Source organism: Gopherus flavomarginatus, chromosome 9 (genome assembly GCF_025201925.1).
Source record: "Gopherus flavomarginatus isolate rGopFla2 chromosome 9, rGopFla2.mat.asm, whole genome shotgun sequence".
NCBI classification, from domain to species: Eukaryota; Metazoa; Chordata; order Testudines; family Testudinidae; genus Gopherus; species Gopherus flavomarginatus.
Window position 1 is genome coordinate 23158947 of NC_066625.1, and position 24002 is coordinate 23182948.

The window sequence follows — 24002 nt, forward strand, 5'->3', positions numbered from 1 at the left end:
GATCAAAAATATTTGGAATAAATAGGGTTTATCAAAATCAGAGGTGTTATTTGGTAAGTAATTCCCTTCCCACCAGAAGACAGTCTGTATGTGGATAATAGGGAGTTTCAGATAATTGGGGTTTGGATAGATAAGACTCCTCTATAAAAATCAAAAGCACATTGTCTTTGTTGGGCATGCATAATTCTATTTACATTAAGTGAGCTGTGTGCAATATGTGGAGAATACAGTCTTACGCTGGTTTAATGTGATTTCTTGATGCACAGCTTTCATTACTTTCACAGTTGTGTAGTCTTTGAGGATTTGTTTTTGTGATTTCTAGCTTGGAGCATTTGTATGTGACAGTGGTACTGATATGAAAAAGGGGGACCAGCTCCGGTAACCAGATGAAAAGAGAAGCTACCACAGCTATTTGTTTTAGGGAAAAGACCTCCATTAAAGAAGGAGACAGTCAATCAATCAATCAATCAATCAATCAATCAATCAATCACTTGTGAGTTTCCATAGTAAAACTCTACACAAAACTTGAAAAAAATCAGAACAAGTGACTAGAACTGTACAGGAACCAGAATTTCCAATTTGCAGGAAATTTAATTTTTAGATGTTTTTCTAAACTAAATTTAATCAAAATTGAGATGTTCCCTGGAAAGATTTGATCTGAAGACATGATATTTTCTGATGGAAAAGTGTTCCATCAAAAAAAAAATTTGACCAGCTCTACAAGTGACTGTGAGAACTACAGAGAAACATTTGCTTTTCTCCAGATGTATCCATCTTAAAATATCACAGTTGAGTATTGGCCAAGATGAGCAGGTAGATTCCAAAATAAGTCTCATCAGGAGTAAGCATGGAATGAAGAGGACTCAAAAACATGGAGCTTTAACTATGACCATTCCTGGAAGGGATGACTGTCTGTCTGCAAAAACTGGCCAACTGCAAAAGATCTGCTTGTTTAGTTAATCTTTCCAACATCAGGCTTTAGAGAATGAAAACTGGCACTAATAGTGCGGTATACATCCAAAGGGGTTTGGGAAGAGCAGTCCTTTACTCTTTATCAGTGTATCATGGACTTGCACAGTCTACTTCAGTGCCTTCTTAGAACTGGAACACCTGATTTAGTTTCAAATCAGCGTTAATTTCCTCCAGCTACATGTACATTGATATGGCAATGAACTAAATACTAAAAGAGGCACTGTTCAATTTAGGCCCACATATTAATGTTTTTAAATAAATTGACATGAAATAAATTCTCTCAGCTTTGTGTACATTACTTCACAGAGGGGAGAGGTAACTCATTAATAAATCACTGCGATAAATGATGTTTTGCGTAAGTGCTAGGTATCGTATTAAATTATACGTTGTTATTGTGTTGTTTGCCTAGGAACCCCGGTCATGCAGCAGCACCCCAATGTGCAGAGTGCTGTGTGCGAGGCGTAGGTGCTGTGTCTAAGAGCTCAGTGTAGCTCGAAAGTTTGTCTCTCTCACAAACAGAAATTTGTCCAATTAAGGGTATTACCTCACCCATCTTGTCTCTCTAATGTCCTGGGAACAAAACATCTATAAGAACACTGCAAACAAGTACCATTCAAATGCAGAACAAAAAGATGGTCCCTGCTCCAAATTATACCCAGTCACGGTGTCATTGATTTGTATTGCTGTAGTGCCTTAAGGCCTCTAAGTAAGTTTGGGACCCCATTGTGGTAGGGCAGAAGTGGGCAAACTACGGTCCGCCGGCCATATCTAGCCCAAGGGACCATTCTGCCTCTTCCTTGAGCTCCTGGCCAGGGAGGCTAGCCCCCGACCCCTCCCCCACAGCCTCAGCTCGCTGTGCCACTAGTGCTCTGGACCGTGGGGCTGTGAGCTCCTGCCTGGCAGTGGGGTGGCATGACTGGCTCCAGCTGGGTGGCACGGCTGCCAGTCCTGGTGCTCTGAGCAGCATGGTAAGGGGAATGGGGAGCAGGGGGATTGGAGAAGGAGTAGGGAGTCCTGGGGGGCAGTCAGGGGACAGGGAGCAGGGGGTGGTTGGATTGGGGGGGAGGTTATGGGGGGACAGTCAGGGGGCGGGAAACAACAGGAGTTTGATAGGTATGGGAGTCTCGGGGGGCCTGTCAGGGGGCAGGGATGTGGATAGGGATTGGAAGTCAGAGGACAGGGAGCAGAGGGGTTGGATAGGGGGTGGAGTCCTGGGTGGGTGGTTAGGGGCAGGGGGTCTCGGGAGGGGGTAAGTCAGGGTACAAGGAGCAGGGGGTTTGGACGGTTTGGGGGCTCTGAGGGGGACAGTCGGGGGCGGGAAGTGGGAGGGTATGGATAGGGGGTGGGGGCCAGGCTGTTTGGGGAGGCACAGCCTTCCCTACCCGGTCCTCCATACGGTTTCGGAACCCTGATGAGGCCCTCGGGCCAAAAAGTTTGGTAGGGACTGTGCAGACGGTCTCTTTCCTGAAGAGATTACAATCTAAATAGAAAAGACAGACCAAAGGAGAGGCAGAAACACAGAACAGGGATGGCCAAAGATTACACTGCAGGCTCAGTGGTTGAGCTAAGTCCTACTCTAGTACCCTATCCACTGAATCATGCTTCCTCTATAACTATTATATAACCTGTAATGTCCTCTTCTATTCCTAGACTGCAGACCTCTTCATAACTCTGGTGTTTGAGCTTCGAAGTCTCTCTGCTGATGCTTTAATAGGCCTTTGGCGTAGATCTTCTTTTAAATGCAGGGACAACTGGTAAGATCCCTATAACAGTGATCAGCTGTTTTCTTTTATAGTAAAGAAATGTATTTCCTTTACCTTTATTTTGATCAGATCCGACGCCAAAATAGTTGTGTTAAGTTCTGCTCTGCTCTACTGTGGGTGTCTCATTTCAATGACAGAAAGATGATGCTCCCCTTCAAGCATGTAACTTGATAACTTTCCAAGGTATGTATCAGAGTGTCTTCAAGCAATTCCAAGACCCACTTCCTACAAAGCCGGGTGATTTCTGTGACAGAATATAGTGATAAGTGCACAAGAAGACTTGCATAGCTCTCCAAAAGAAAGGAATCTGCTGGCTCATGTTTGAAATAAGCTTCTTAAACCGCCAGTGGCAAAGCCCTGCCTTGGGTTCAAAGTTATGTGTTTTGAGATGTGCTTTTAGACAGGATCAACGGTCTTGTAGTTAAGATGCTGGATTGGGATTCAGGGGATCTGGATTCTGTGACCAGCTTTTCTTCAGATTCCCTGGACTCCTTGGTCAAGTCTCTTGATCAATCTGGGCATCAGTTCTCCATCTGTAAAACGGGGATAACAATGCTTTCTTTCTCCCATTCTTTGTGACTTGTCTGTTTAGACTGTAAGTGCTTTGGGGCAGGAAAGGTCTCTTACAATGTGTTTTTTGGAGTGACCTGAACAATGGGGCCCCATCTCTTTGGGGCCTTTAGATGCTGTTGTAATATAAATGATAACCATGGTAGTGTCTCCTTTTGCCACCTAGCAGGTCTGATTCTCTTCTCTTCCAAGGCCAGAAGGGACCATTGTGATAATCTAAACTGACCTGTATAACACAGGCCATAGAACTTCCTAGAGCAGATCTTTTATAAAAACATTCAATCTTGATTTTAAAATGGTCTGTGATAGAGAATCCACCACAACCCTGGGTAAATTTTTCAGTGGTCAATTACTCTCACTGTTAAAAATGTATGCCTTATTTCCAGTCTGAATTTGTCTAGTTTCATCTTCCAGCCACTGGATCGTGTTGGATCTTTATCTGCTAGATTGCAGAATCCACTCTTAAATATTTATTTCCTAGGTGGGTACTTATAGACTAATCAAATCATCCCTTAACCTTCTCTTTGTTAAGCTAGATAGACTGAACTCCTTGAGTCCATCACTGAGGCATGTTTTCTAATCCTTTATTCATTCTCATGGTTCTTCTCTTCACATATCAACATCCTTCTTGAAGTGTGGACACCAGAACTGGACACAGTATTTCAACAGCATTTTGCATCAGTGTCAAATAATCTCTCTACTCCTACTCAAGATTCCCTTGTTATGCATCCCAGGATCACATTAGCCCTTGTAGTCACAGCATCACACTGGGGTCTTGCATTCAGCTGATTATCCACCTCAATCTGCAAATCTTCTTCAGAATCACTGCTTCCCCCCAAGGATTTCCACACAGCTTTTAGTGACAGCAGGCAGTGCACCTGATTGTGCTTAAAGTGTGAACAACTTCGGCCTATGTGAATGGGCTGATTCCTTACCCCATCTTCAACAGGCTACACCGATCCTGATTTAGGACCCTGTTGCTCCTGAGAAGGGGGAGCACATAGACACATGGCCCCAGGATCAGACCAGGGACAAACTGATGGGTCATAATCCAGTTTCTGGCTCTCCTCTTGCTCAGAGGAAGGGGTGGGCAAAGGAAGGGAAGAACATTATCTGGACCATCCCCCATCTTGTAAGTGTGGCATCCATTCTTTGTTCCTAGATGAATACATTTACACTTAGCTGTATTAAAACACATATTGTTTGCTTGCACCCAGGTTACCAAGTGATCCAGTTCACTCTGAATCAGTGACCTCTGACCTCTTTATTATTTACCACTCCTCTAATTTTTGTGTCATCTGCAAACTTGATCAGTATTAAACTGATGTAAGTCCACTGCCTCTAATGGTCTTGATTCTGACTTATACCAGCGGAGGTTAAAAGAGACTCAGGCCCACAGAGTCAAAGTCAGCACAGCTGTATGAATGTAAACGAAGGGAAGAATTTGGCCCAGAGGTCTCTAGAGAATGGGTTATACAAATGAATTAAATACACTAAATGAGTCCATTGAAAACAGTACAAACAGGATGGGAAGAGGGAACACATAGAAGAGAATTTCTGTTTCAAGGGTGTTTTATGTGTATATTCTACAATTCCCAATTTTGTGTTTTGGTATTGAATGCTAGTGCTGATAATAAAAGTGGCCACTGTTAATGGTATCAGTGTAAAGCCTTTTCCTCTAGAAACACCCTGTCAGTGCTGGTCATTGATCCAGCACAGTGTCCAGTGTTGCCTTCGCTGTCCGCTTCCTCGTGAAGAGAATTTTCCAGCCATTCCAGGAACAAAACCAACAGGAAGCTCAGGTCATGCTTCCACCATCCGATGTAAATCAAGATTTATGTTGTTAGGCACCTGCCATAATGGTAAAATATGGAAAATCCCGGTAGGGAAAATCCCACTGGGAACATTATGAACTTTCCAATGTCGAATGAATTAAAAGTGGCAGCTGCTCCTGATGTGCTTCATTGGAGAAACAAATCTTGATTGATGTTCACCAAAGATTATGCGTTCAATTTGTTTTACATTCATCTACAGTTTTTTTCCAGATTAACAGTGTCAATTGTGCAGGAAACATGACTGGAGGAGTGGAGGATGGGATATTTCTGTGCGTGTATGAGGATTTCCCTAGGCACTGGGATTCCAACTATTTTTGTTCAGTTCTCTGTGTGTGTTGTGCTTTTGAAACATTGGCTCAGTCTTTGACATTTTTGCATGACCAAACAAATTGTTTCTGTTTCAATTTTTATGTGTCTTGTCCAGTTATGCCTCCTCAGTTAGTATAAACCAAACAATCTGGAAATTATTCATACATGTTGGTTGGAATCAGGGCAAGGAGAATCCTACCTTGGTGAAATCAGGAATACCTGGACATTGTCAAATTATTATTGTTGTGGGCACATTAAAAAGTTCTGAGGTTTGGTCTAGTTCAAGGTAAGTACAAAACAGATGCTTAACTCAACATGATCAAACCTTTTGAGGCTGCAAAATTGGTCTGGAGGAGACCTTATTAAAAGGTTTTCTTATGAGATTTCTGCCATTTCCTCCTTTCAGTCCTATCAGAAATACCAGGAGAATAGCAGAGGAAGGTGAAAAAGAAAAGTAATTTTAAAAGTGAACAGAACTTTTGGATTCTTTTTTGCAAAAATTTTGATCTGTTCTTAACTGATCCAGACCAGTTTACCTAACACTAAAATTATATCCTTCCTAATGGAATGTTCTTTCACCAACAATGCTGACTGCATGCACGGAAGGTCAAAAATCCCTTTCTAGCCTTTCCAAAGCTGACTAAAAAACACCCTCAACTAAAGTCCACAAAAATGTGGTTGAAAATGCTTTCCCAGTTTTGGTTGAAGAAACTTTTAGATGGAAATTATTTCTTTGATATAATCTAGAGTTGGGCCTCACTCAGAACATTTAGATCAAGATCCAAACATCTCTGATATTGGGGCTGGTTCAGATCTGAGGGTTTGGATCTTTGATAAGGCTTAAAGAACAGAAGTATTTGTGGCACCTTAGAGACTAACAAATTTATTTCAGCATGAGCTTTCGTGAGCTACAGCTCACTTCTTTGGTTGCATAGAATGGAACACACAAGCAGGAGATATTTATACATACAGAGAACATGAAAAGGTGGAAGTATGCATACCAACAGGAAGAGTCTAATCAATTGAGATGAGCTAACATTATCAGGAGAAAAAAAACCTTTGAAGTGATAAAACCAAAGAAGGTGTGAGGAGAACTTAACATAGGGAAATAGATTCAATTAGTGTAATGACCCAACCATTCCCAGTCTGTTTAAGCCCGAGTTAATTGTATCTAATTTGCATATTAATTCGAGTTCAGCATTCTCTCTTTGTAGCCTGTTTTTGAAGTTTTTTGCTACAAAATTGCCACCTTCAAGTCTGTCACTGAGTGGTTAGAGAGGTTGAAGTGTTCTCCCATTGGTTTTTGAATGTTATGATTCCTGATGTCAGATTTGTGTCCATTTATTCTTTTGCGTAGAGACTGTCCGGTTTGGCCAATGTACATGGCAGAGGGGCATTGCTGGCACATGATGGGATATATCACGTTGGTAGATGTGCAGGTGAACAAGCCCCTTATGATGTGGCTGATGTGATTAGGTCCTGTGATGGTGTCACTTGAATAGATATGTGGACAGAGCTGGCATCGGGCTTTGTTGCAAGGATAGGTTCCTGGGTTAGTGTTTATGTTGTATGGTGTGCGGTTGCTGGTGAGTATTTGCTTCAGGTTGGCAGGCTGTCTATAAGCAAGGACTGGCCTGTCTCCCAAGATCTGTGAGAGTGAGGGATCATCTTTCGGGATAGGTTGTAGATTTTTGATGATGCACTGGAAAGGTTTTAGTTGGAGGATGTAGGTGATGGCTAGTGGCGTTCTGTTATTTTCTTTGTTGGGCCTGTCCTGTAGTAGTGACTTCTGGGTACTCTTCTGGCTCTGTCAAAGTCACAAAGTTCAACCACCAGGCTTTGTCCTCACCCACTAATTGAATATATTTCCCTATGTTAAATTCTCCTCACACCTTCTATGGGTCATCTTAATTATCACTTCAAAAGGTTTTTTTTCTCCTGCTGCTGATAGCTCATCTCAATTGATTAGACTCTTCCTGTTGGTATGCATACTTCCACCTTTTCATGTTCTCTGTATGTATAAATATCTCCTGTTTGTGTGTTCCATTCTATGCATCCAAAGAAGTGAGCTGTAGCTCACGAAAGCTCATGCTGAAATAAATTTGTTTGTCTCTAAGGTGCCACAAGTACTCCCGTTCTTTTTGTGGATACAGACTAACACGGCTGCTACTCTGAAACCTGATAAGGCTTAGTTAGTTCTACACTATTGTGGTCAATTAGTTTGTCCCTCAACTTCAGTAAAAGTGGGGTCAGGCCTATAATCTTGTTTTTTTTCCTCCTTTCAACAATGTGGGCTTTTCTAGCAAATACAAGTAAATATATTGAGAACTGCAAGCAGAGAAACAGGCATTTAAAGTGTTTTCAGGCCAAAATATTATCTAGAGCTGCTCTGGATTTATAACAATGGTTCATGCTTCACTTGACACAAAATTAACTCTATATTAGTTATAATAAAAACCCTAAATTACTTAATTTCTCTCATGCTGACAAATAGCTACATTAGTCTTCAGAGAAAAATCACAACTGCAGGTCGTCATCTTCCCATAGTAGTCTAAGGCTTTATCTACATGGGAAAGTCTTACCAATTATACCAGTATAGCTACACCAGTATAGCTCCCTGTGTGGACATTCTTCTTCTGCTATATAAATGCTTTTTTTCAGTTTTCCCAAGTGACGTAATTCTGAATTGCAGATTTAAATGACTAAGATTTATGACATTTCAGTCTTTAGGTGCCCAATTTGAGACATCTTAGAGCAGAGGTTCTCAAACTGGGGTCCGGGACCCCTCAGGAGGTCATGAGGTTATTACATGGGCGGTCGCGAGCTGTCAGCCTCCACCCCAAACCCCGCTCTGCCTCCAGCATTTATTATGGCGTTAAATATTTAAAAAAGTATTTTTAACTTATTGGGCGGTCGCACTCAGAGGCTTGCTATGTGAAAAGGGTCACCAGTACAAAAGTTTGAGAACCAGTGTCTTAGAAGGATCTATTTTTGAGAGAGGGACGCTGAGTCTTTTCTTGAAAATCAAGTCCCTTGAGGAGACACAAAAACTTGGGATGCCCAGATTCACTAGTCACATTTGAAAATCTTGTCCTAGGAGGTCCAGTGCTGCACCCATTGAAATAGATGCCAAACCTCCCAGTGACTTTTGTAGGGTCAGGATATGCCACTTAGTTTTTTAGTGGGCTTTTACTTCCATTGAAGCAACCTCAGTTTCAGGAAGACAGAAGGCAAATATTCTTTGACTCTTAGGTACTTCAGTTCATGTAGGTTTTGACGTTTTTCTCTTGTGTTTCAGGCAGCCACTAGTAGATGCTCTCCCGTCGTGTGCTACAGAGGCCTGTGTTGTACTGATGAAAGAAATTATTGTTGCAAAAGAAGTGGAGGATGACAAAATGGAATCTTTCCTTTGGTCATTGTCATTCATTCCTGAGCCCACCACAGGCATGGTCGACTCTCTTGCTGTAAGCAGACTGGTTTTTCATTTTATCATTAAAACCAACTGGTTCCTAGTCTTGGCATTTAGACTATTAGTCTCACTCACACTCAGATTTACATGAAACTCTGCTTCTGGAGGTGATTTTAGTGATGTGTTCGGGAGTGGACCGAAACTACCAGCTCATTTCATGTAAGACTCCAACAGAGGGTGCAAACGGCCTTTAATTACTGGAGTTTAATTTAAACCGCCAGTGTAGAGATAGAAGGGAAGAGACTCAAATGGCCCCTCGAGGGTGCTCTCTGAAGGTCAAGGTAGAGGTTCAAAGGCAGGACAGTGTGAGGAAGCTGATACTATTGCACATTCTGCTGTCCCTGTTTTTTGGATAGAGGGCTTCATTCTCCAATGCTGTCAATTCAGCAACTTTTCAGGAGTATTATAATTAACACCTGCAGACATTCCAGGCCTACAGCTGCTTTTCAGATTTTGACTTGTTAGTTGATTATATGTGCTGAGTATTCACATTTTCACAATGTGGTTTTCCCCTAAGGTAACATGTAATACAGTCCCTATGTGGATTATGATGTACACCATGCATTTCAGCTCAGAATGGCATTCATCACCTTTCATGTATCATTTTCCAAGATTTGGAGGAAAGGATACAGGGAATTATACATACGCCTTAAAGGGCTCTACTGGTCTATGGTTTTTACATTTGCACAGTGCCCTCTTCTTTGGGCTTCACCTTCTGCAGGACGCTATTATGGAAACTACTGTAAATGGGCTTTTTTTTAGTGACGGGAGGGCCTCAAAAGATTTGGTTCCGTTTTTGTGCTTCTCTGAAGAAGTAACCAGATTTCTTGGGTATGCAAAATTGAGCTCAGGACTGAGCTAAAAACTGAGCAAACTGGCAATGTGTTTGCAAGATTCCAAGTACTTCCTACATCTGTGCAGACTGGAATGAGCAACCTGTCTTGTAATATTTCTACTCTGGGATCATGAATAGAGGTGGGTGGGTGTTTGTAAAAAGGAGAGAGAGCTATTGCAGCATACTGGGCAATTCTCACTTAGTTTCCTCTGCCTCAGCAGCATTACTTGTGATTTGGTTTTTTTAGTGATTGGAAAACAAGGTAATAATAAGACTGATGGATAAAATAAATAGTAGACCAAATTCTGACCAAGGTACAAAATGTCCCAAACTTATCTGTGAAAAAATGGCCATTCTTCCACAGCCCTGCAGTGAACAGGGGACTAGGCATAGGAAGGGAAGCAATGGGACATGTTATACCCTTAGGCCACGTCCAGACTACGGTTTTAAAATCGATTTTAGATACGCAACTTCAGCTACGTGAATAACGTAACTGAAGTCGAATTTCTAAAATCGAGGTACTCACTCGTCTGGACGGCGTGGCATCGATGTCCGCGGCTCTCCCTGTTAATTCCGGAACTCCGTTTGGGTTGATGGAGTTCCGGAATCGATGTAAGCGCGCTCGGGGATCGATACATCGCGTCCAGACTAGACGCGATATATCGATCCCCGAGCAATCGATTTTAACCCGCCGATGCCGCGGGTTAGTCTGGACGTGGGCTTAGCATTTCTTGCCCATTGACATTTTTTCCTGACTCATTTAGTCAGGACACAAAAGTCCCATGGGACTTATTCCAGTTTTCAGCTATAATGAATCCCAAATACTCTGGTGGAGAAAGCAACATCCAGGCCAGATGGAGCATGTGGAGGCAGACAGGAAAAACTTGCACAGATCCTTCTGTCCACAGCCAGCATCAGACCAAAGAGTAGAAATTATAGGCTGCTTGTCATTGGGGTACCCTGGAAACTGGCTCCGTGTGTGTGTGTGTTGTATCTCATAGCCATTGAAGGGAGGAAGGAAGGAAATTCTATTTCTTGCCTTTAATGGTGTGAGGAAACCTAATGGTTCAGGAGGCAATGGCCCTGACTTACAGCAGAATTTTCTTGCTGGGTTTATGCAGGGGGATTGTGACTTTCTGATTTATCTGTGCCCAGTGCGTGAGAACTTGGACCTGGTACATTGTTCCTGAGGTTGTCCTGTTCCGTTTCAGGTGGGGATAGCTTAATGGCTACTTCTGTAGCTTACTGTGTTTGAAAAGCCTGCGATCAGTTTGAGGGAAAGTCAGCAATTGCAAATTATTTTTAAACAGAGTAAAATAACTGCATGAGGCTATTTGGCTTGGCAACAAAGGGCCCACTGACTGGTCATACTCCTGAAGAATCCTTCTCACAACTTGCTGTTTCCTATCAAACAATTACAGGCCACGATAATAAAGCGATGGCTGCCAGAACTTTGAAGGCTTTCCAGAATTCCTTCTTGAGATAATTCATATCCAGCTCATTTAGTCTTCTGGGTCATCACTTAAATTATGGGATTTTCAACAGAATCATGTTTACTTCATGGTGTATGGAAATATGGGGTTTGACTACAGCTTTATGGGACAAATAGAAACATAGTTTTGCCTTGGACCCACTTAGCTTCCAGTGCTCCTCTTCTCCAAAATGCACGTAGTTGAGAAATGTTTACAATTCATGGCAAGTTTGTCTAGTGGGAAAGAATCTGCTAATGATTATGGAATGCAAACAGTTCAGAGTAGGTTCCCATGTATACACATGGGCTCTGTTCCTGAAAACATGTGTGTCTCTTTACTCATGCAAGTGCTCACATTGAAATTTATTGTATGGTATGTTAAAATATTGACTGATGTGCACAAAATGAAAAGCTCTGATAGATGCACAGAAATTCATTACACACTGACCTCATAAGGAGATGAGGCTGAACTTGTTTGTGTCGTTAGAATGCTAGGACTATAACTTTCTGTGCAAAATCTCCCTCCCTCCCTCAGCTACAGTTTTTTTCTGTCTTTTGCTTCCTCTGGCCCTTCTCCCCCCTCTTCTCCCTCCAGATGCTTTTCCTGTTCCATTTCTTCTTCCTCTGTCCACCCTCTCCAGCTGCTCTTTCTCTCCTTTCCTCCCAGGAGTCTTACAGCTGCTCTCAGTCTGCTGGTTGGATCTGGGTTTGCAATGTTGCTACTTTTAACTTTCTATTTAGAAAGCTAAATTGGGAGAGGTTTGAAAAGTTCTTGGCTGATCTCTTATTACATAAAGAACAATCAGAAACTGCTTGATTGCCAGTGAGTGCAACAGAGACCTGCTACTAGAGGGCACTTTTAAAAATCGTCTGTGCTGACTGCAAACTCCAGTTGTTTTCTAGGAGAAAAATAACAGACCATTCTGTCAAGCATTAACCTATATGTATTCACATCTAGGGGCTCTGTTACGGTTTTGTATATACAAACAGCAACCATTTATTTATCATATTTATTTATAACAACTGCTTTTACAAGAAAGAACAAAAGTAGGGTTTATCCGAGAGAGCTTATGGTGTGTGTCTCTCCTATAGAGCTGTCTGCATCTAAAAAACAAACAGCAGCTGCCAAAGTGGCAGGAAGAGAAAATTTGGGGGGGGGGGGGTGTAAAAAGAAAACAAGCCACAACAGATGCAAACTGTGAATAACCATAGGCCTAATCTTGCAATTGTTTTGGCCTCAATTAGTCCTGGTCCCATTGAATTCAATAGAATTACTAGAATAGTGGTTTGCAGGATAAAGCCCTGTAAGATATATGGGTCACACTTTATATTTAGGTTCCTTGTATAAAAGGCTAATAAATGATTTATAGGTGTTGTAAGCATATTACAGACATGATTAGCATGTGCTTATATAACCATCTGTAATACACGAACATGTGTTTTAGGTTGTTTGTTTATTTTTTGTATTATTGTAGCACCTAGTCCTAGACCAGAACCCCAGTTGTGGTAGGTGCTGCTAGTCATAAACAACCTGTTGGACACAATAACAAACTAATAAATGGTTAATAAATTGTTATAGTCATTTATTGTCTTTTATAAGCTATTTATCAGTGGAACCTTAATATAAAATGTGACTCATTATGAAATACCGCACTATTGCTACACCTCAATAAAAGTGTAGGTGATAATGTTATAGCCAATCTAAATTAGGTTCTCACTGCACTGGTATCCTTAATTTAAAGCACTGCCCTGTTGAGAGTGCTGGACAATGGCCACTTGTATTAATCTCCTCCATGCACTGTATAGCACTTTTGCATCAAAAGCTTCTATTTGCTACAGCTTAATCTTGACTTGGAGAGCCCATCGCTATGGGGACAAGCAGTATATTTTGCAACATAAACAATGTGAGTGTTCTAAGCACCGGGAGTGTCTTGGAATGCATTTCACTTTATAGAAGGGCCTGGAGTCCTCTCAAGGATCATACTAATTCAGTCTTCACTTAAACATATGAGAGTGATAGATTTTTCTCCATATTATCTGGGGTTTTCCTCTGAGTCTCCCCAGCATGTTTTTTATTAAAACCTTTCAAAGACACAATAGTCAGTATTTGAAAGTGGGGGGTATTTTCTGTGGCTTCATAAAAGTGTATAAGAATGAATTAATTAATGCTTGTAAAAATCTCTGTGAAGTTGTACATGCTGTCAGAGTGCTTGGGGTATTATAATAAATAGGAGGTGTAGAGTTTTTAAGCAGCCTGTCATTCTTGTCTTGATTTACAGCCTTTGCTGCAGTCACCAGGAGCAAGTCAGAGTGTCTTCCTAGGAATAACTGCTTTGGTGCATCACTTTTGTTCAGCGAACAGCGCCTGTGACCTTCTGCCTGCAGTACAGAGGGTGACAAGTATTCTGGAAGGATACTTGGGAGGAAACTGCACCTTGCAAGAATCAGGACTCAGCCAGGTAACAGTCATTTAGGCAAGAGTGGAGTAACCCCAAAGACAAGTTTCAAACAGCCATCCCTCCCTTTTTCTCCCTTTAGACACAATCAAAATAAGAACCTGTATGATGAAAATGACATGCAATGGAGTATGGAGTGAAAATATGGATACCTTTGAATCTACAAGCAAATGTTCTTTTACTCATTTCAGCTATAGTCTTTGGTAGTACATATGCCCAAAAGAGGCTTGTTGGATGGAAAAGAGTTGCTTTCATGGATATTCGGGGTATTCAGACAAAAAAACCTTTTAGAAAATTGTCTAAAAGGCACAAGTGTATTGGATCTTTTTAAATCCTTTCTACAGATTTTAAAATTTTATTTGTAACATATTATTTTAAAAGCTGTTGGATATAAAATGAAGAACCTTTTAAAAACTACAGATAACACGAGAAATAATTTACCTGACCCTTCTTTTGATTGGCTTCATGCAGTTAGTGGTAACTGTGACATCATAGGATGATGCACTTTGGAGAGTCACAGCATTACTGGAGTTGACTGGCATGATGTTGAAGGACCTGCCAAGGAAAGGGGAAATGATATTGTGTTAGTTGATTGCGTGTGATTTCTCTGTTGGACTGGGAGCAATTCATCCCATATTTCTGGATTCTTCATTTTAACTGCACTTCACCTTTAAAGAAATATCTTCTTTCTGATTCACCATCCTCCTAAGCAGTTGGCTCCTCCTTTCTCACTCTTAGAGACCACAGTGACAGTGCACCAGATAGTAAGTGTAGCAGGACCCCCAACTGCTATGCTAGCCAAGGTATTTTGCACCTTCCAGAAGTTAAGGTCCCAATGTACAAAGCACACTTGATTTTAGTTATTTTTTTCATATCATCTGAGCAATCTGTCACTCTCAGTTCTGTTACAGCAGTTATTTAAACACCAGGTTTTATTTTATGGAACTTTCAATTGAGCTTTTAAGATAAAATTTTCATTCCTGAACTTTTTTGACTGCTGCTGTGGGCAATAGAATTGTAGAAGGCAGATGGAAAGACAGGCAGGAAAAATCTGTTGTATGAGGTTATAGAGTCCATTTTCCTAGGGAGGGCAGAATTGCTCCCTACTGTGTATCTTCTAGTGCTGTGCTTAGTCTGGTTTTAAATAACTCGGACAATAGGGCTTCCACCATTTCCCTTGGGGGACTATTCCACAGTCTAATAGCTCTCACCATTAGGAACTATTTCCTGAGAGTAAGCCAGACTCCTCTTAATCTCTTCAACATGCATTTCTGACTAAAGCTGGGTTTCTTTTAAAAGGCCATTCAAATAACTGAAGAGCTTTTTCCTTGATGTTACATGCATGAGCTTGTCATGAAAATAATAATTTACATTTACAGTCCTGAAGTATCTCAAAGGACTGTACAGAATCTGGCGAAGATGTTCAAACACAAAGCAAGGCACCTAAATAAAAGTGGCTTGATTTTTGAGACCCACTGAAATGCAGTCACCTCAGGAGGGGCAGGCCAGGCACCAGCTGAGCAATAATATGGTGTAATGGGTGCGGGGAAGAGGATATTTTTGGCATAGGACAGTTCTACTAAAATGGCCATGTCATCTTTAATATCCATGCACGGTTGAAAGAGTATCATGTCTCAAGCCTCATCATAAGCATCCTACATTAAATAGGATCTGAGTCTCCTTTAGCTCACATAGTTACAGCAGTTTCTGACACATTTTAACTCTGCAGTTACTCCTGAACTACACCAGTGTGTGTGTATATACACCACAGTTTAGCTAAGAAAAAGGCAAGGTGGGTCAGCCTATGAGGAGTTGAACTTACGGGTATAGGGAGTGTAGGGATAGAGCTTGCTATTGAAAAGTCGTAATTTTCCAACAGTTACTATGTCCATTGGTTTCTGAAATTCCTCCGGTTTCCTCTATACTTAGTATAGGAAATGACCATGGTAACATTGTGGTAAATGACTTAATCAACCACGGCATTCAGAACCCCAAACCTTTACCACTAAGCATTTTACTCTGTAGCATTTTGATCGATAGATAATCAAACTGAGACATAGCTTTCATATATCGGACAATAGTCCCCCTCCCGCCACTTGTTCTATTGTCTATGCCTTCACATTAAAATTAATATGCATTATATCTTTTGGATTCTTTTGCAGCATCACAGTTCCAAACTAAATTTCATTTAAAAAGTGTTATATTGTTTATAGAAGAGCAAACTATGGGTATGTACGCTCTTGTCTACACCTGGAAAGGTTTGCCAATTGACCTATAGTGGCAAACCCTTTAAGGGCATGGCTACTCTTGCAAGTTAGAGTGCATTAAAGCAGCCTCGTGTGCTCTAACTCATGATGCAGCCACACTGGCAAGGCACATAGAGCGCCCGGACTCCGTGGCTAGAGTGCTTCTGGTAATCCACCTCGGCGAGTGGAATAACGTTTGGTGTGCCCCCGCTGGAGCGCCACAGCACCAGTGTGGACACCCTGGTCTGTTAATGCGCTCTGATCGGCCTCCAGAAGTGTCCCACAATACCTGTTCTAGCCACTCTGGTCATCATTTTGAACTCTACTGCCCTGCCCTCAGGTGACCAACCTTCAGACCTGCCCTTTAAATTCTCTGGGAATTTTGAAAATCCCCTTCCTGTTTGCTCAGCAAGGTGTGGAGTGCTCTCAGCGAATCTTTCCAGGTGACCATGCCTCCAGGCGATCCCCAGTATAGAGCAATGGCGAGGTGCTGGACCTCATCAGTGTTTTGGGGGGAGGAAGCTGTCCAGTTCCAGCTGCGCTCCAGCCATAGGAATTATACCTTCAGGCAGATATCAAGGGACATGATGGAAAGGGGCTGTGACCAGGACGCACTGCAGTGCAGGGTTAAAGTGAGGAGCTGTGGAATGCCTACCGCAAAGCCCGTGAGGCAAACTGCCGCTCCAGTGCTGCCCTCGTGACCTGCCGTTTCTACAAAGAGCTGGATGTGATACTTGCGGGCGACCCCACCTCCACTCTGAATACCACCATGGACACTTCAGAGCCCAGTTCAACAAGGCAGGAGGAGGAGGAGGAAAGCGGGAGTGAGGGTGCTGAGGAGGAGCAAGACACCTTGGCATCCCTAGATGCATGTAGCCAGGAGCAGTTCTCAAGCCAGGAGGAAGGTAGCCAGTCGTGGCGGCTGGTGCTTGGAGAAGGACAAACACCAGAAGAGGTGCACAGAAAGTGGCTTTTATTTTGGGAAGGAAGTTATTCAGTGCGGGCTCTTGGAGTGAGGATGGTTAGGGTTTCATTAGATGCAGAATAGGGCATTGATGTGTTCTCTCACATTGTGGTAATTGGCCTCAGTGATCTCTTCAAAGGTCTCATCCAGAACTTGGGCAATGCACCTGCACAGGTTTCTTGGGAGAGCCTCTGTGGTCCTTATTCCAGTCAGGCTAACATGTCTGTGCCACTGTGCCGTGAGGGACGGGGGGACCATTGCTACACACAGGCAAGCTGCATATGGGCCAGGGCGGAAGCCGCATTGTAGTAGAAGACCCTCCCTTGCTTCCCAGGTCACCCTCAGCAGCGAGATATCTTCCAGGATAAACTCCTGTGGAAAATGTGGGGACAATGTTCAGTATAGAGGACCCCTCCAGCTGTTGGCGCTTCCCAAGGCACAGAAACCCAGAGAACAGTATGGCCATGAAACAATCAGTCCCCCTTGACCCTGTGCTTACTCACAATTTTGGGACTCCCGTGGGTTATGTCTGCTCTCTTTGCAATGGGCAAATTATGCTATTGTGTAGACTGTGCCTGCCCTTAAGTGTGTGGGAATCCTTGCTCTGTCTGTTGTGAACAATGCTGTCTCTATTAAGTGTTGCATTTTGCCTTTACATATGCAACCTTGAGATCTCAGCCATCTGTGTTATCGCTATCCGAGAGGCTGCAAAGAATCAAGAAGAGGCCATGTAGAAGCAAAGAAGATATGCTGAATGAAATAATACAGCAGTCCCTTAACGAGAATCTAAAATGAGCGAAGGGAGAGTGCTCATCCTCCAGCAGAATGAGGAGCGCCGGCACAAAAGCACGGCACTCCGGCAGCAAAGCATGGATAGCCTGATAAGCATCATGGAGCTCCAAGAGGACTTGATCCAGGCGCTCGTAGCCATGCAGGCAGAGCACTACCGTTCCTGTTTCCCACGCACCCCACAGCCCTTGTCCCAAAACTCTTTCCCTTGTGCCCCTATGTCACCTCCAACTCACTTTCCCCAACATCCGGGTTCTTGTGCCACCAGCTGCCTCCAACACCTGCAGCTTCACCACCCAGCCCTGAAAACTATGACCACTGCACTCAACCCCCATCACCATGCATTATAGCCATCCTGAAGTGCAGAACTCATTGCACAGCACTCCAGACAGGAAGGCTGAGTATGATAACAGGACATACTCAAATCTGCGATTGTACTGTTCCCCACCCCTTTCCCCTTTCTGTTTCCCAAGAAGTTGTGTTTCTTTTCAGTACATGAATTTTCTTTTCAATAAATGTATTTTTTTGCATTGAAAACATTCTTTATTATTGCATAAAATAAAAGATACCTTAGCCCAGGAAATCAACAGGCACTGCAAGTCAGCATAGCAAACACAGATTCCTACTAACATTGGAACCGCTGCAGGGCACCAAACGTTACTGGTGGCTTTCAGCCTCAAATTGCTCCCTCAAAGCATCCCTAATCCTTGCAGCCCGGCACTGAGCCCCTGTAATAGCCCTGCTCTCTGGCTGTTCATATTCAGCCTCCAGGTTTTGAACCTCCGAGTTCCATGCCTGAGTGAATCTTTCACCCTTCCCTTCACAAATGTTATGGAGGGTACAGCACGTGGATATAACCGCGGGGATGCTGTCATCGGCCAGGTCCAGCTTCCCATAAAGAGGGCACCAGCAGCCCTTTAAACAGTGAAAAACACACTCCATGGTCATTCTGCACCAGCTCAGCCTGTTGTTGAACTGCTCCTTGCTGCTGTCAAGGCTCCTTGTGTAGGATTTCATCAGCCATGGCATTAAAAGGTAAGCATGGTCTCCAAGGATTACAATGGGCATTTTGACTTCCCCTACGGTGGTCTTCTGGTCCAGGAAGAAAGTTCCTGCTTGCAGCTTCCTGAACAGGCCAGTGTTCCGAAAGATGCATGTGTCATGCACCTTTTCAGGCCAGTCTCCATTAATGTCAATGAAATGCCTATGGTGATCCACAAGTACCTGGAGAACCATAGAGAAATACCCCTTCCGATTAATGTACTGGGAGGCTAGGTGGGCTGGTGCCAGAATTGGAATATGCGTCCCATCTATCGCCTCTCTGCAGTTACAGAAACCCATTTGTGCAAAGCCAGCCACAATGTCATGCATGTTACCCAGAGTCATGGTTCTTCTGAGCAGGATGTGATTAATGGTCCTGCAAACTTGCATCAACGTAATTCCAGTGATTGACTTTCCCACTTCAAACTGGTTAGTGACCGATTGGTAGCTATCTGGAGTTGCCAGCTTCCAGTTTGCAATAGCCATCCACTTCTCCACCATCTGGGCAGCTCTCAATCTCGTCTCCTTACACCGCAGAATGGGGGCGAGCTCCCTCCCATGGAAGCGGTTTTTCTTATCCGAAAGTTCTGCAGCCACTGGTCATCTCCTAGACTTGCAGGACTATGTGATCCCACCACTCAGTGTTTGTTTCCCAAGCCCAAAAGTGGCATTCCATGGTGGTGAGCATGTCCGTGAATGCCACAATCAATCTCATGTCATATGCGTTACTCGAGTTGATATTGTCGGAGTCCACACTGTCAGCTTGGAGCTTAAGGAGTAACTCGACTGCCAAACGTGATGTGCTGGTGAGACTCGTCAGCATATTCCTCAGCAGTTCAGGCTCCATTCCTGCAGACTGAAAGGGAAGACAGAGCGCGCAGTACAAAAAACATCCAAAGATGGCACCAAATGTGGACGGAAGCACAGTGATTGCTGGGATGTGAACTGATGCATCACGGAGCGTTGGGACAGGACCCAGAATGCCCCGCACCTCCTACCCTTTTCCACAAGCTTCAGCACCAGAATGGGAAGAGCTGCTCTGTGGGATAGCTGCCCATAATGCACCGCTCCCAATGCCACTGCAAGTCCCACAAATGTGGCCATGCCAGTGTGCTTGGAGCTGTCAGTGTGGACAGACTGCAGCGCTTTCCCTACTGCATTCTCTGAAGGCTGATTTAACTCAAAGCACTCTACATCTGCAAGTGTAGCCATGCCCTTGGTGGAACTGTACTTTATACTAGTTCCCTGAATGAAATACGCGATATAAGCATATGGACTCTTTTGCCAGTGCAACTGCATTAGCTTTTGCTGGCACAGTGTCATTTAGGGGTGCAAATTTTTTACACTCCGAACTTACGTAGCTATGCCAGCAAATCTTTTGAGTTGTGACCCAGCCTGATCCTCTGGCAGATAGGAAGATATTCTGCTAGCACCTTCTCTGAGCCAAACAATTGATTCCAGGCGATCTCCAAGGACACTCTCAGTATTTGCTGTTCTGAAATTTTGCAAGAACAACATAGCAATGATACAGAAGTGTCTGAAATAATACCTTTGCATCCTGTGTCCAAGCAATTTTTCTCCACAGTTCATTCTACAGATCTGCTCATGTTTGTGGTTCATTATTGAGAATTCCCTGTGCGACAATAAAATGGTGAGCAGAGATCTGTTTTAGGCAGAATATTTTGAAAGAAAATGTGATAATACAAAAGTAATAAAATATCTTGTGGAGGTGATGGGATGTTTTTAGCAACCCTAACCTCTGTTTCCCATTTTGCCTTGCTTTGTATTTTCAGCTGCAGCTAGTGTTAAAAGCAATTGGAAATGCAGGGCTGGCAGCAACATCTCTAACACCTATCCTGAGTTCTTGCGCATCCCTGAGAAGCAATCCCACTGAAATCCGCCTGGCTGCCATACAGGCCTTCAGACGCATTCCCTGCACTGCCAATGTAAGTGATGTGTTCAGTGGTTGATGGTTTACTGGTCCTGTATTGGAATCTGTGCTGTGTGAAATCAGGGTCACCAACTAGGGGGCAGGGAGGGTGAGAGCCCCCCCTCCCATGTTTCATACAGGTATGCAAGCTCCCAGGTGAAGCTCTTAACTATAGCACAGCATTAGTGTGAAATCTAAGGGTACGTCTACACTACCCACTGGATCGATCTATCTGGGATTGATTTATCACGTCTAATGTAGACACAATAAACCGATCGCTCTGCCAGCAACTCCTGTACTCCACTGTGGTGAGAGGCAGAAGCGGAGTTGATGGAGGAGTGGCGGCAGATGACCCCGTGCTGTGAGGATGCAAGGTAAGTTGACCTAAGATACGTTTACTTCAGGTATGCTATTCTCATAGCTGAAATTACCTATCTTAGGTCAACACCCCCCACCCCGCCAGTGTAGACGAGGGCTAAGTTCTGCAGAGAAGAGGTGCCCCTGGGGCAGGGAGTCAGTATTTTGTTTACAAACAGAGGCAGGGTGATTCAGATAAGAAAGGGCTGGTGATTAAATTAGGGATATGGAAGTTTAGCCTGTAAAAGAGGAATCCCTCTGTGGAGGGGGGAGAGGGAGGAGGGGTTGTTTTAGAGAGAACGTGGGGGACTCAGTAAAAGTACAGCAAAACACTGAACCAAGGTTGCATTCAGAAAAGTGGGAGATTTGGAGGCATGGTGAAAAGAAGGGGTCAAACCCAGGGAAGGGCTACCAGTGTATAGAGAAGTTCCCATTGTACCTGTGGTACTTATGTGGCCCCATCACCATAGTATCTGAGGCTGAACCTCACAATGTTGAATCTATTTCTCCTCCCATCCCCTCGGTGAGGTAGAGCAGTGCTGTTATCCCCATTGTACAGATGAAGCGCTGAGGCACATGCAGACTAAGGGCCAGATTTTCAAAGGCATTTAGGCACCTAGTGAGATTTTCAAATGTACTTAGAAGTAAGGTGACCAGATAGCAAGGGTGAAAAATTGGGACAGGGGGTGGGGGGTAGTTGGCACTTATATAAGACAAAGCCCTAAATATCGGGACTGTCCCCATAAAATCGGGATATCTGGTCATCCTACTTAGAAGGTTGGTGCTTTGTAAACCCCACTAGATATCTAGCTGCATCTTAAGGTGCCTAAAAACCTTTGAAATTGTGTCCTTAAAGCACTGGCCTGGGGTCAAACAGGAAGTCCATGGGGGGAGTAGAACCTAGGTCTTTCAGGGCTAGCTCCCTATCCAGCAGAGGAGACCAGTCTCTCCACCCCCCGCCCCACATGCTGCAAAAAAAAAAAAAGGCCTCTGATAGATGGGAGCAAAGTCAAGGCGGCCAGTTCTCTGAGACTCCAGCAAATTGTCAGAAGGTTGGAATGAGTGTTGTGGTTGACAGCATGTAAAGCAGCACAGAAGTCAGGAAGGATGGAGAATGAGAATCAGATGAGAGGAGATGACTTAATTCCCAGGGGGTGGCAGGTTCTGCCCCATGGTGGATTGTACAGCAATGGCTGCTGTGTAATTTTACATTTTAATTGGAGACCATTTTGTTCAGTCATTTTTTGTTCTGAGTTTGAGAAAAGGAAGGAATGAGAAAGTGCTGTATGAGTACCAGATGTGTTTATGCCTCAAATTCTTAGGGTTTCAGCTGTATTCAGGCCAATTCCAGAACAAAGAACAGAAACTGCATCCACAGAGTCCATAAAGTCTACGATTATTGGCATGATTTGCATTATTCTCTGGGCATCATCTGTGTGCTCAGATGCAGCACTGTTGAGAATATGCCAGAAGATCCAGTCCCTAAGCCAGTGCATAAAAGCGATGTAACTCAGGATAAGAAAGCTCAGATATTTAAGTGTGAAGTGTAGAGTTATTGACCACACATGTTACACATGTTCACTGTGATGTTTATATTTATGAATGGAGGAACTGATGGCAATAGAAGTTTTTCTAGATTAAAGACTACAAGATTTGACCCTCCAACCTTCTTTCAAGAGGAAGAGCTGCCCAGAGCTCCCTTGCCTGTTTATTTTCCTTTCCTGCCTGCCATGGCCCTGATATTCCTCAGAAGTCTGAGTTCTTTTCTCAACTTTAAAATATAGAATTTTCTTGGTGTTTGGCATTAAATAGTCTCCTGTGAGAACTGAAACACAACACTACAGTGATTTGAGTTGAAGAACCTTCTGGAAAGTAACCAGCCTTTAAACAGAAGTAAAAGTCATGTTGCCAACTCTGATGATTTTGGGGTACTGTGGCACCTTATTTGGGCATAAGCTTTTGTGGGCTAAAACCCACTTCGTCGGATGCATGCAGTGGAAAATACAGTAGGAAGATATATATACACAGAGAACATGAAAAAATGGGTGTTGCCATACCAACTGTAATGAGATGAATCTATTAAGGTGGGCTATTAGCAGGAGGAGGAAAAAAACTTTTGTAGCAATAATCAGAATGGCCCATTTCCAACAGTTGACTAGAAGGCGTGAGTAACCGTAGGGAGGGAAAAAATAGCACGGGGAAATAGTTTTTACTTTGTTTAATGACCCATCCACTCCCAGTCTTTATTCAAGCCTAATTTAATGGTGTCCAGTTTGAAAATTAATTCCAATTCTGCAGTTTCTCATTGGAGTCTGGTTTTGAAGTTTTTTTGTTCGAGTATTGCTACTTTTAGGTCTGTAATTGAGTGACCCTTAATTGATTAGTCTCGTTACAGTTGGTATGGCAACACCCATTTTTTTCATGTTCTCTGTGTGTATATATATCTTCCTACTGTATTTTCCACTGCATGCATACGATGAAGTGGGTTTTAGCCCACGAAAGCTTATGCCCAAATAAATTTGTTAGTCTCTAAGGTATCACAAGTACTCCTCGTTCTTTTTGCTGATACAGACTAACACAGCTCTGAAACCTCTCATAATTTTGTCATGAGTCTCATGATGATTGTTTTCCTTAAAGCCACTGCTCCTGGAATCAATTGGATATGTGATTATTTCAGCCTTCATTTCTTAAAGAAAAGTTCTAGTCCTTGTGGTTGTGCAGAAAGCTTAAACATGTGACCCCAGTGCACCCTAAAGGCTCTATAAGCAGAAGGCAAATAAAAAGAACCCCAAATCTGTTATTTTTACATAATCTCATGATTTAAAAAACAATCTAATGCTTTTTGGTGAGCCTGATTCGTGGTTTTTGCACATTTGAGATTGGCAACACTGTGAAAGTGACTTGAAAGTGTCCGTTTCATTCCTGTTTAAAGTCAGTTTCTAGTCTGTTATCTGTAGTGAGGTTACACCTCTAAAGCCCCAGGCAGGTACAATAT

General features: G+C 43.1%; 1 protein-coding gene across 2 annotated transcripts in view; it reads left to right on the top strand.

The window, feature by feature from the left end:
* LOC127057570 (uncharacterized) overlaps window positions 1-24002 on the top strand; it is a 188997-nt gene that overhangs the window by 36831 nt on the left and 128164 nt on the right. For both annotated transcript variants that reach the window (XM_050966400.1, XM_050966401.1), the window contains exons 9-12: window positions 2623-2726; window positions 8748-8913; window positions 13504-13683; window positions 20514-20666. In XM_050966400.1, the coding sequence (XP_050822357.1) occupies window positions 2623-2726; window positions 8748-8913; window positions 13504-13683; window positions 20514-20666 (603 nt within the window). The remainder of the gene's footprint in view (window positions 1-2622; window positions 2727-8747; window positions 8914-13503; window positions 13684-20513; window positions 20667-24002) is intronic.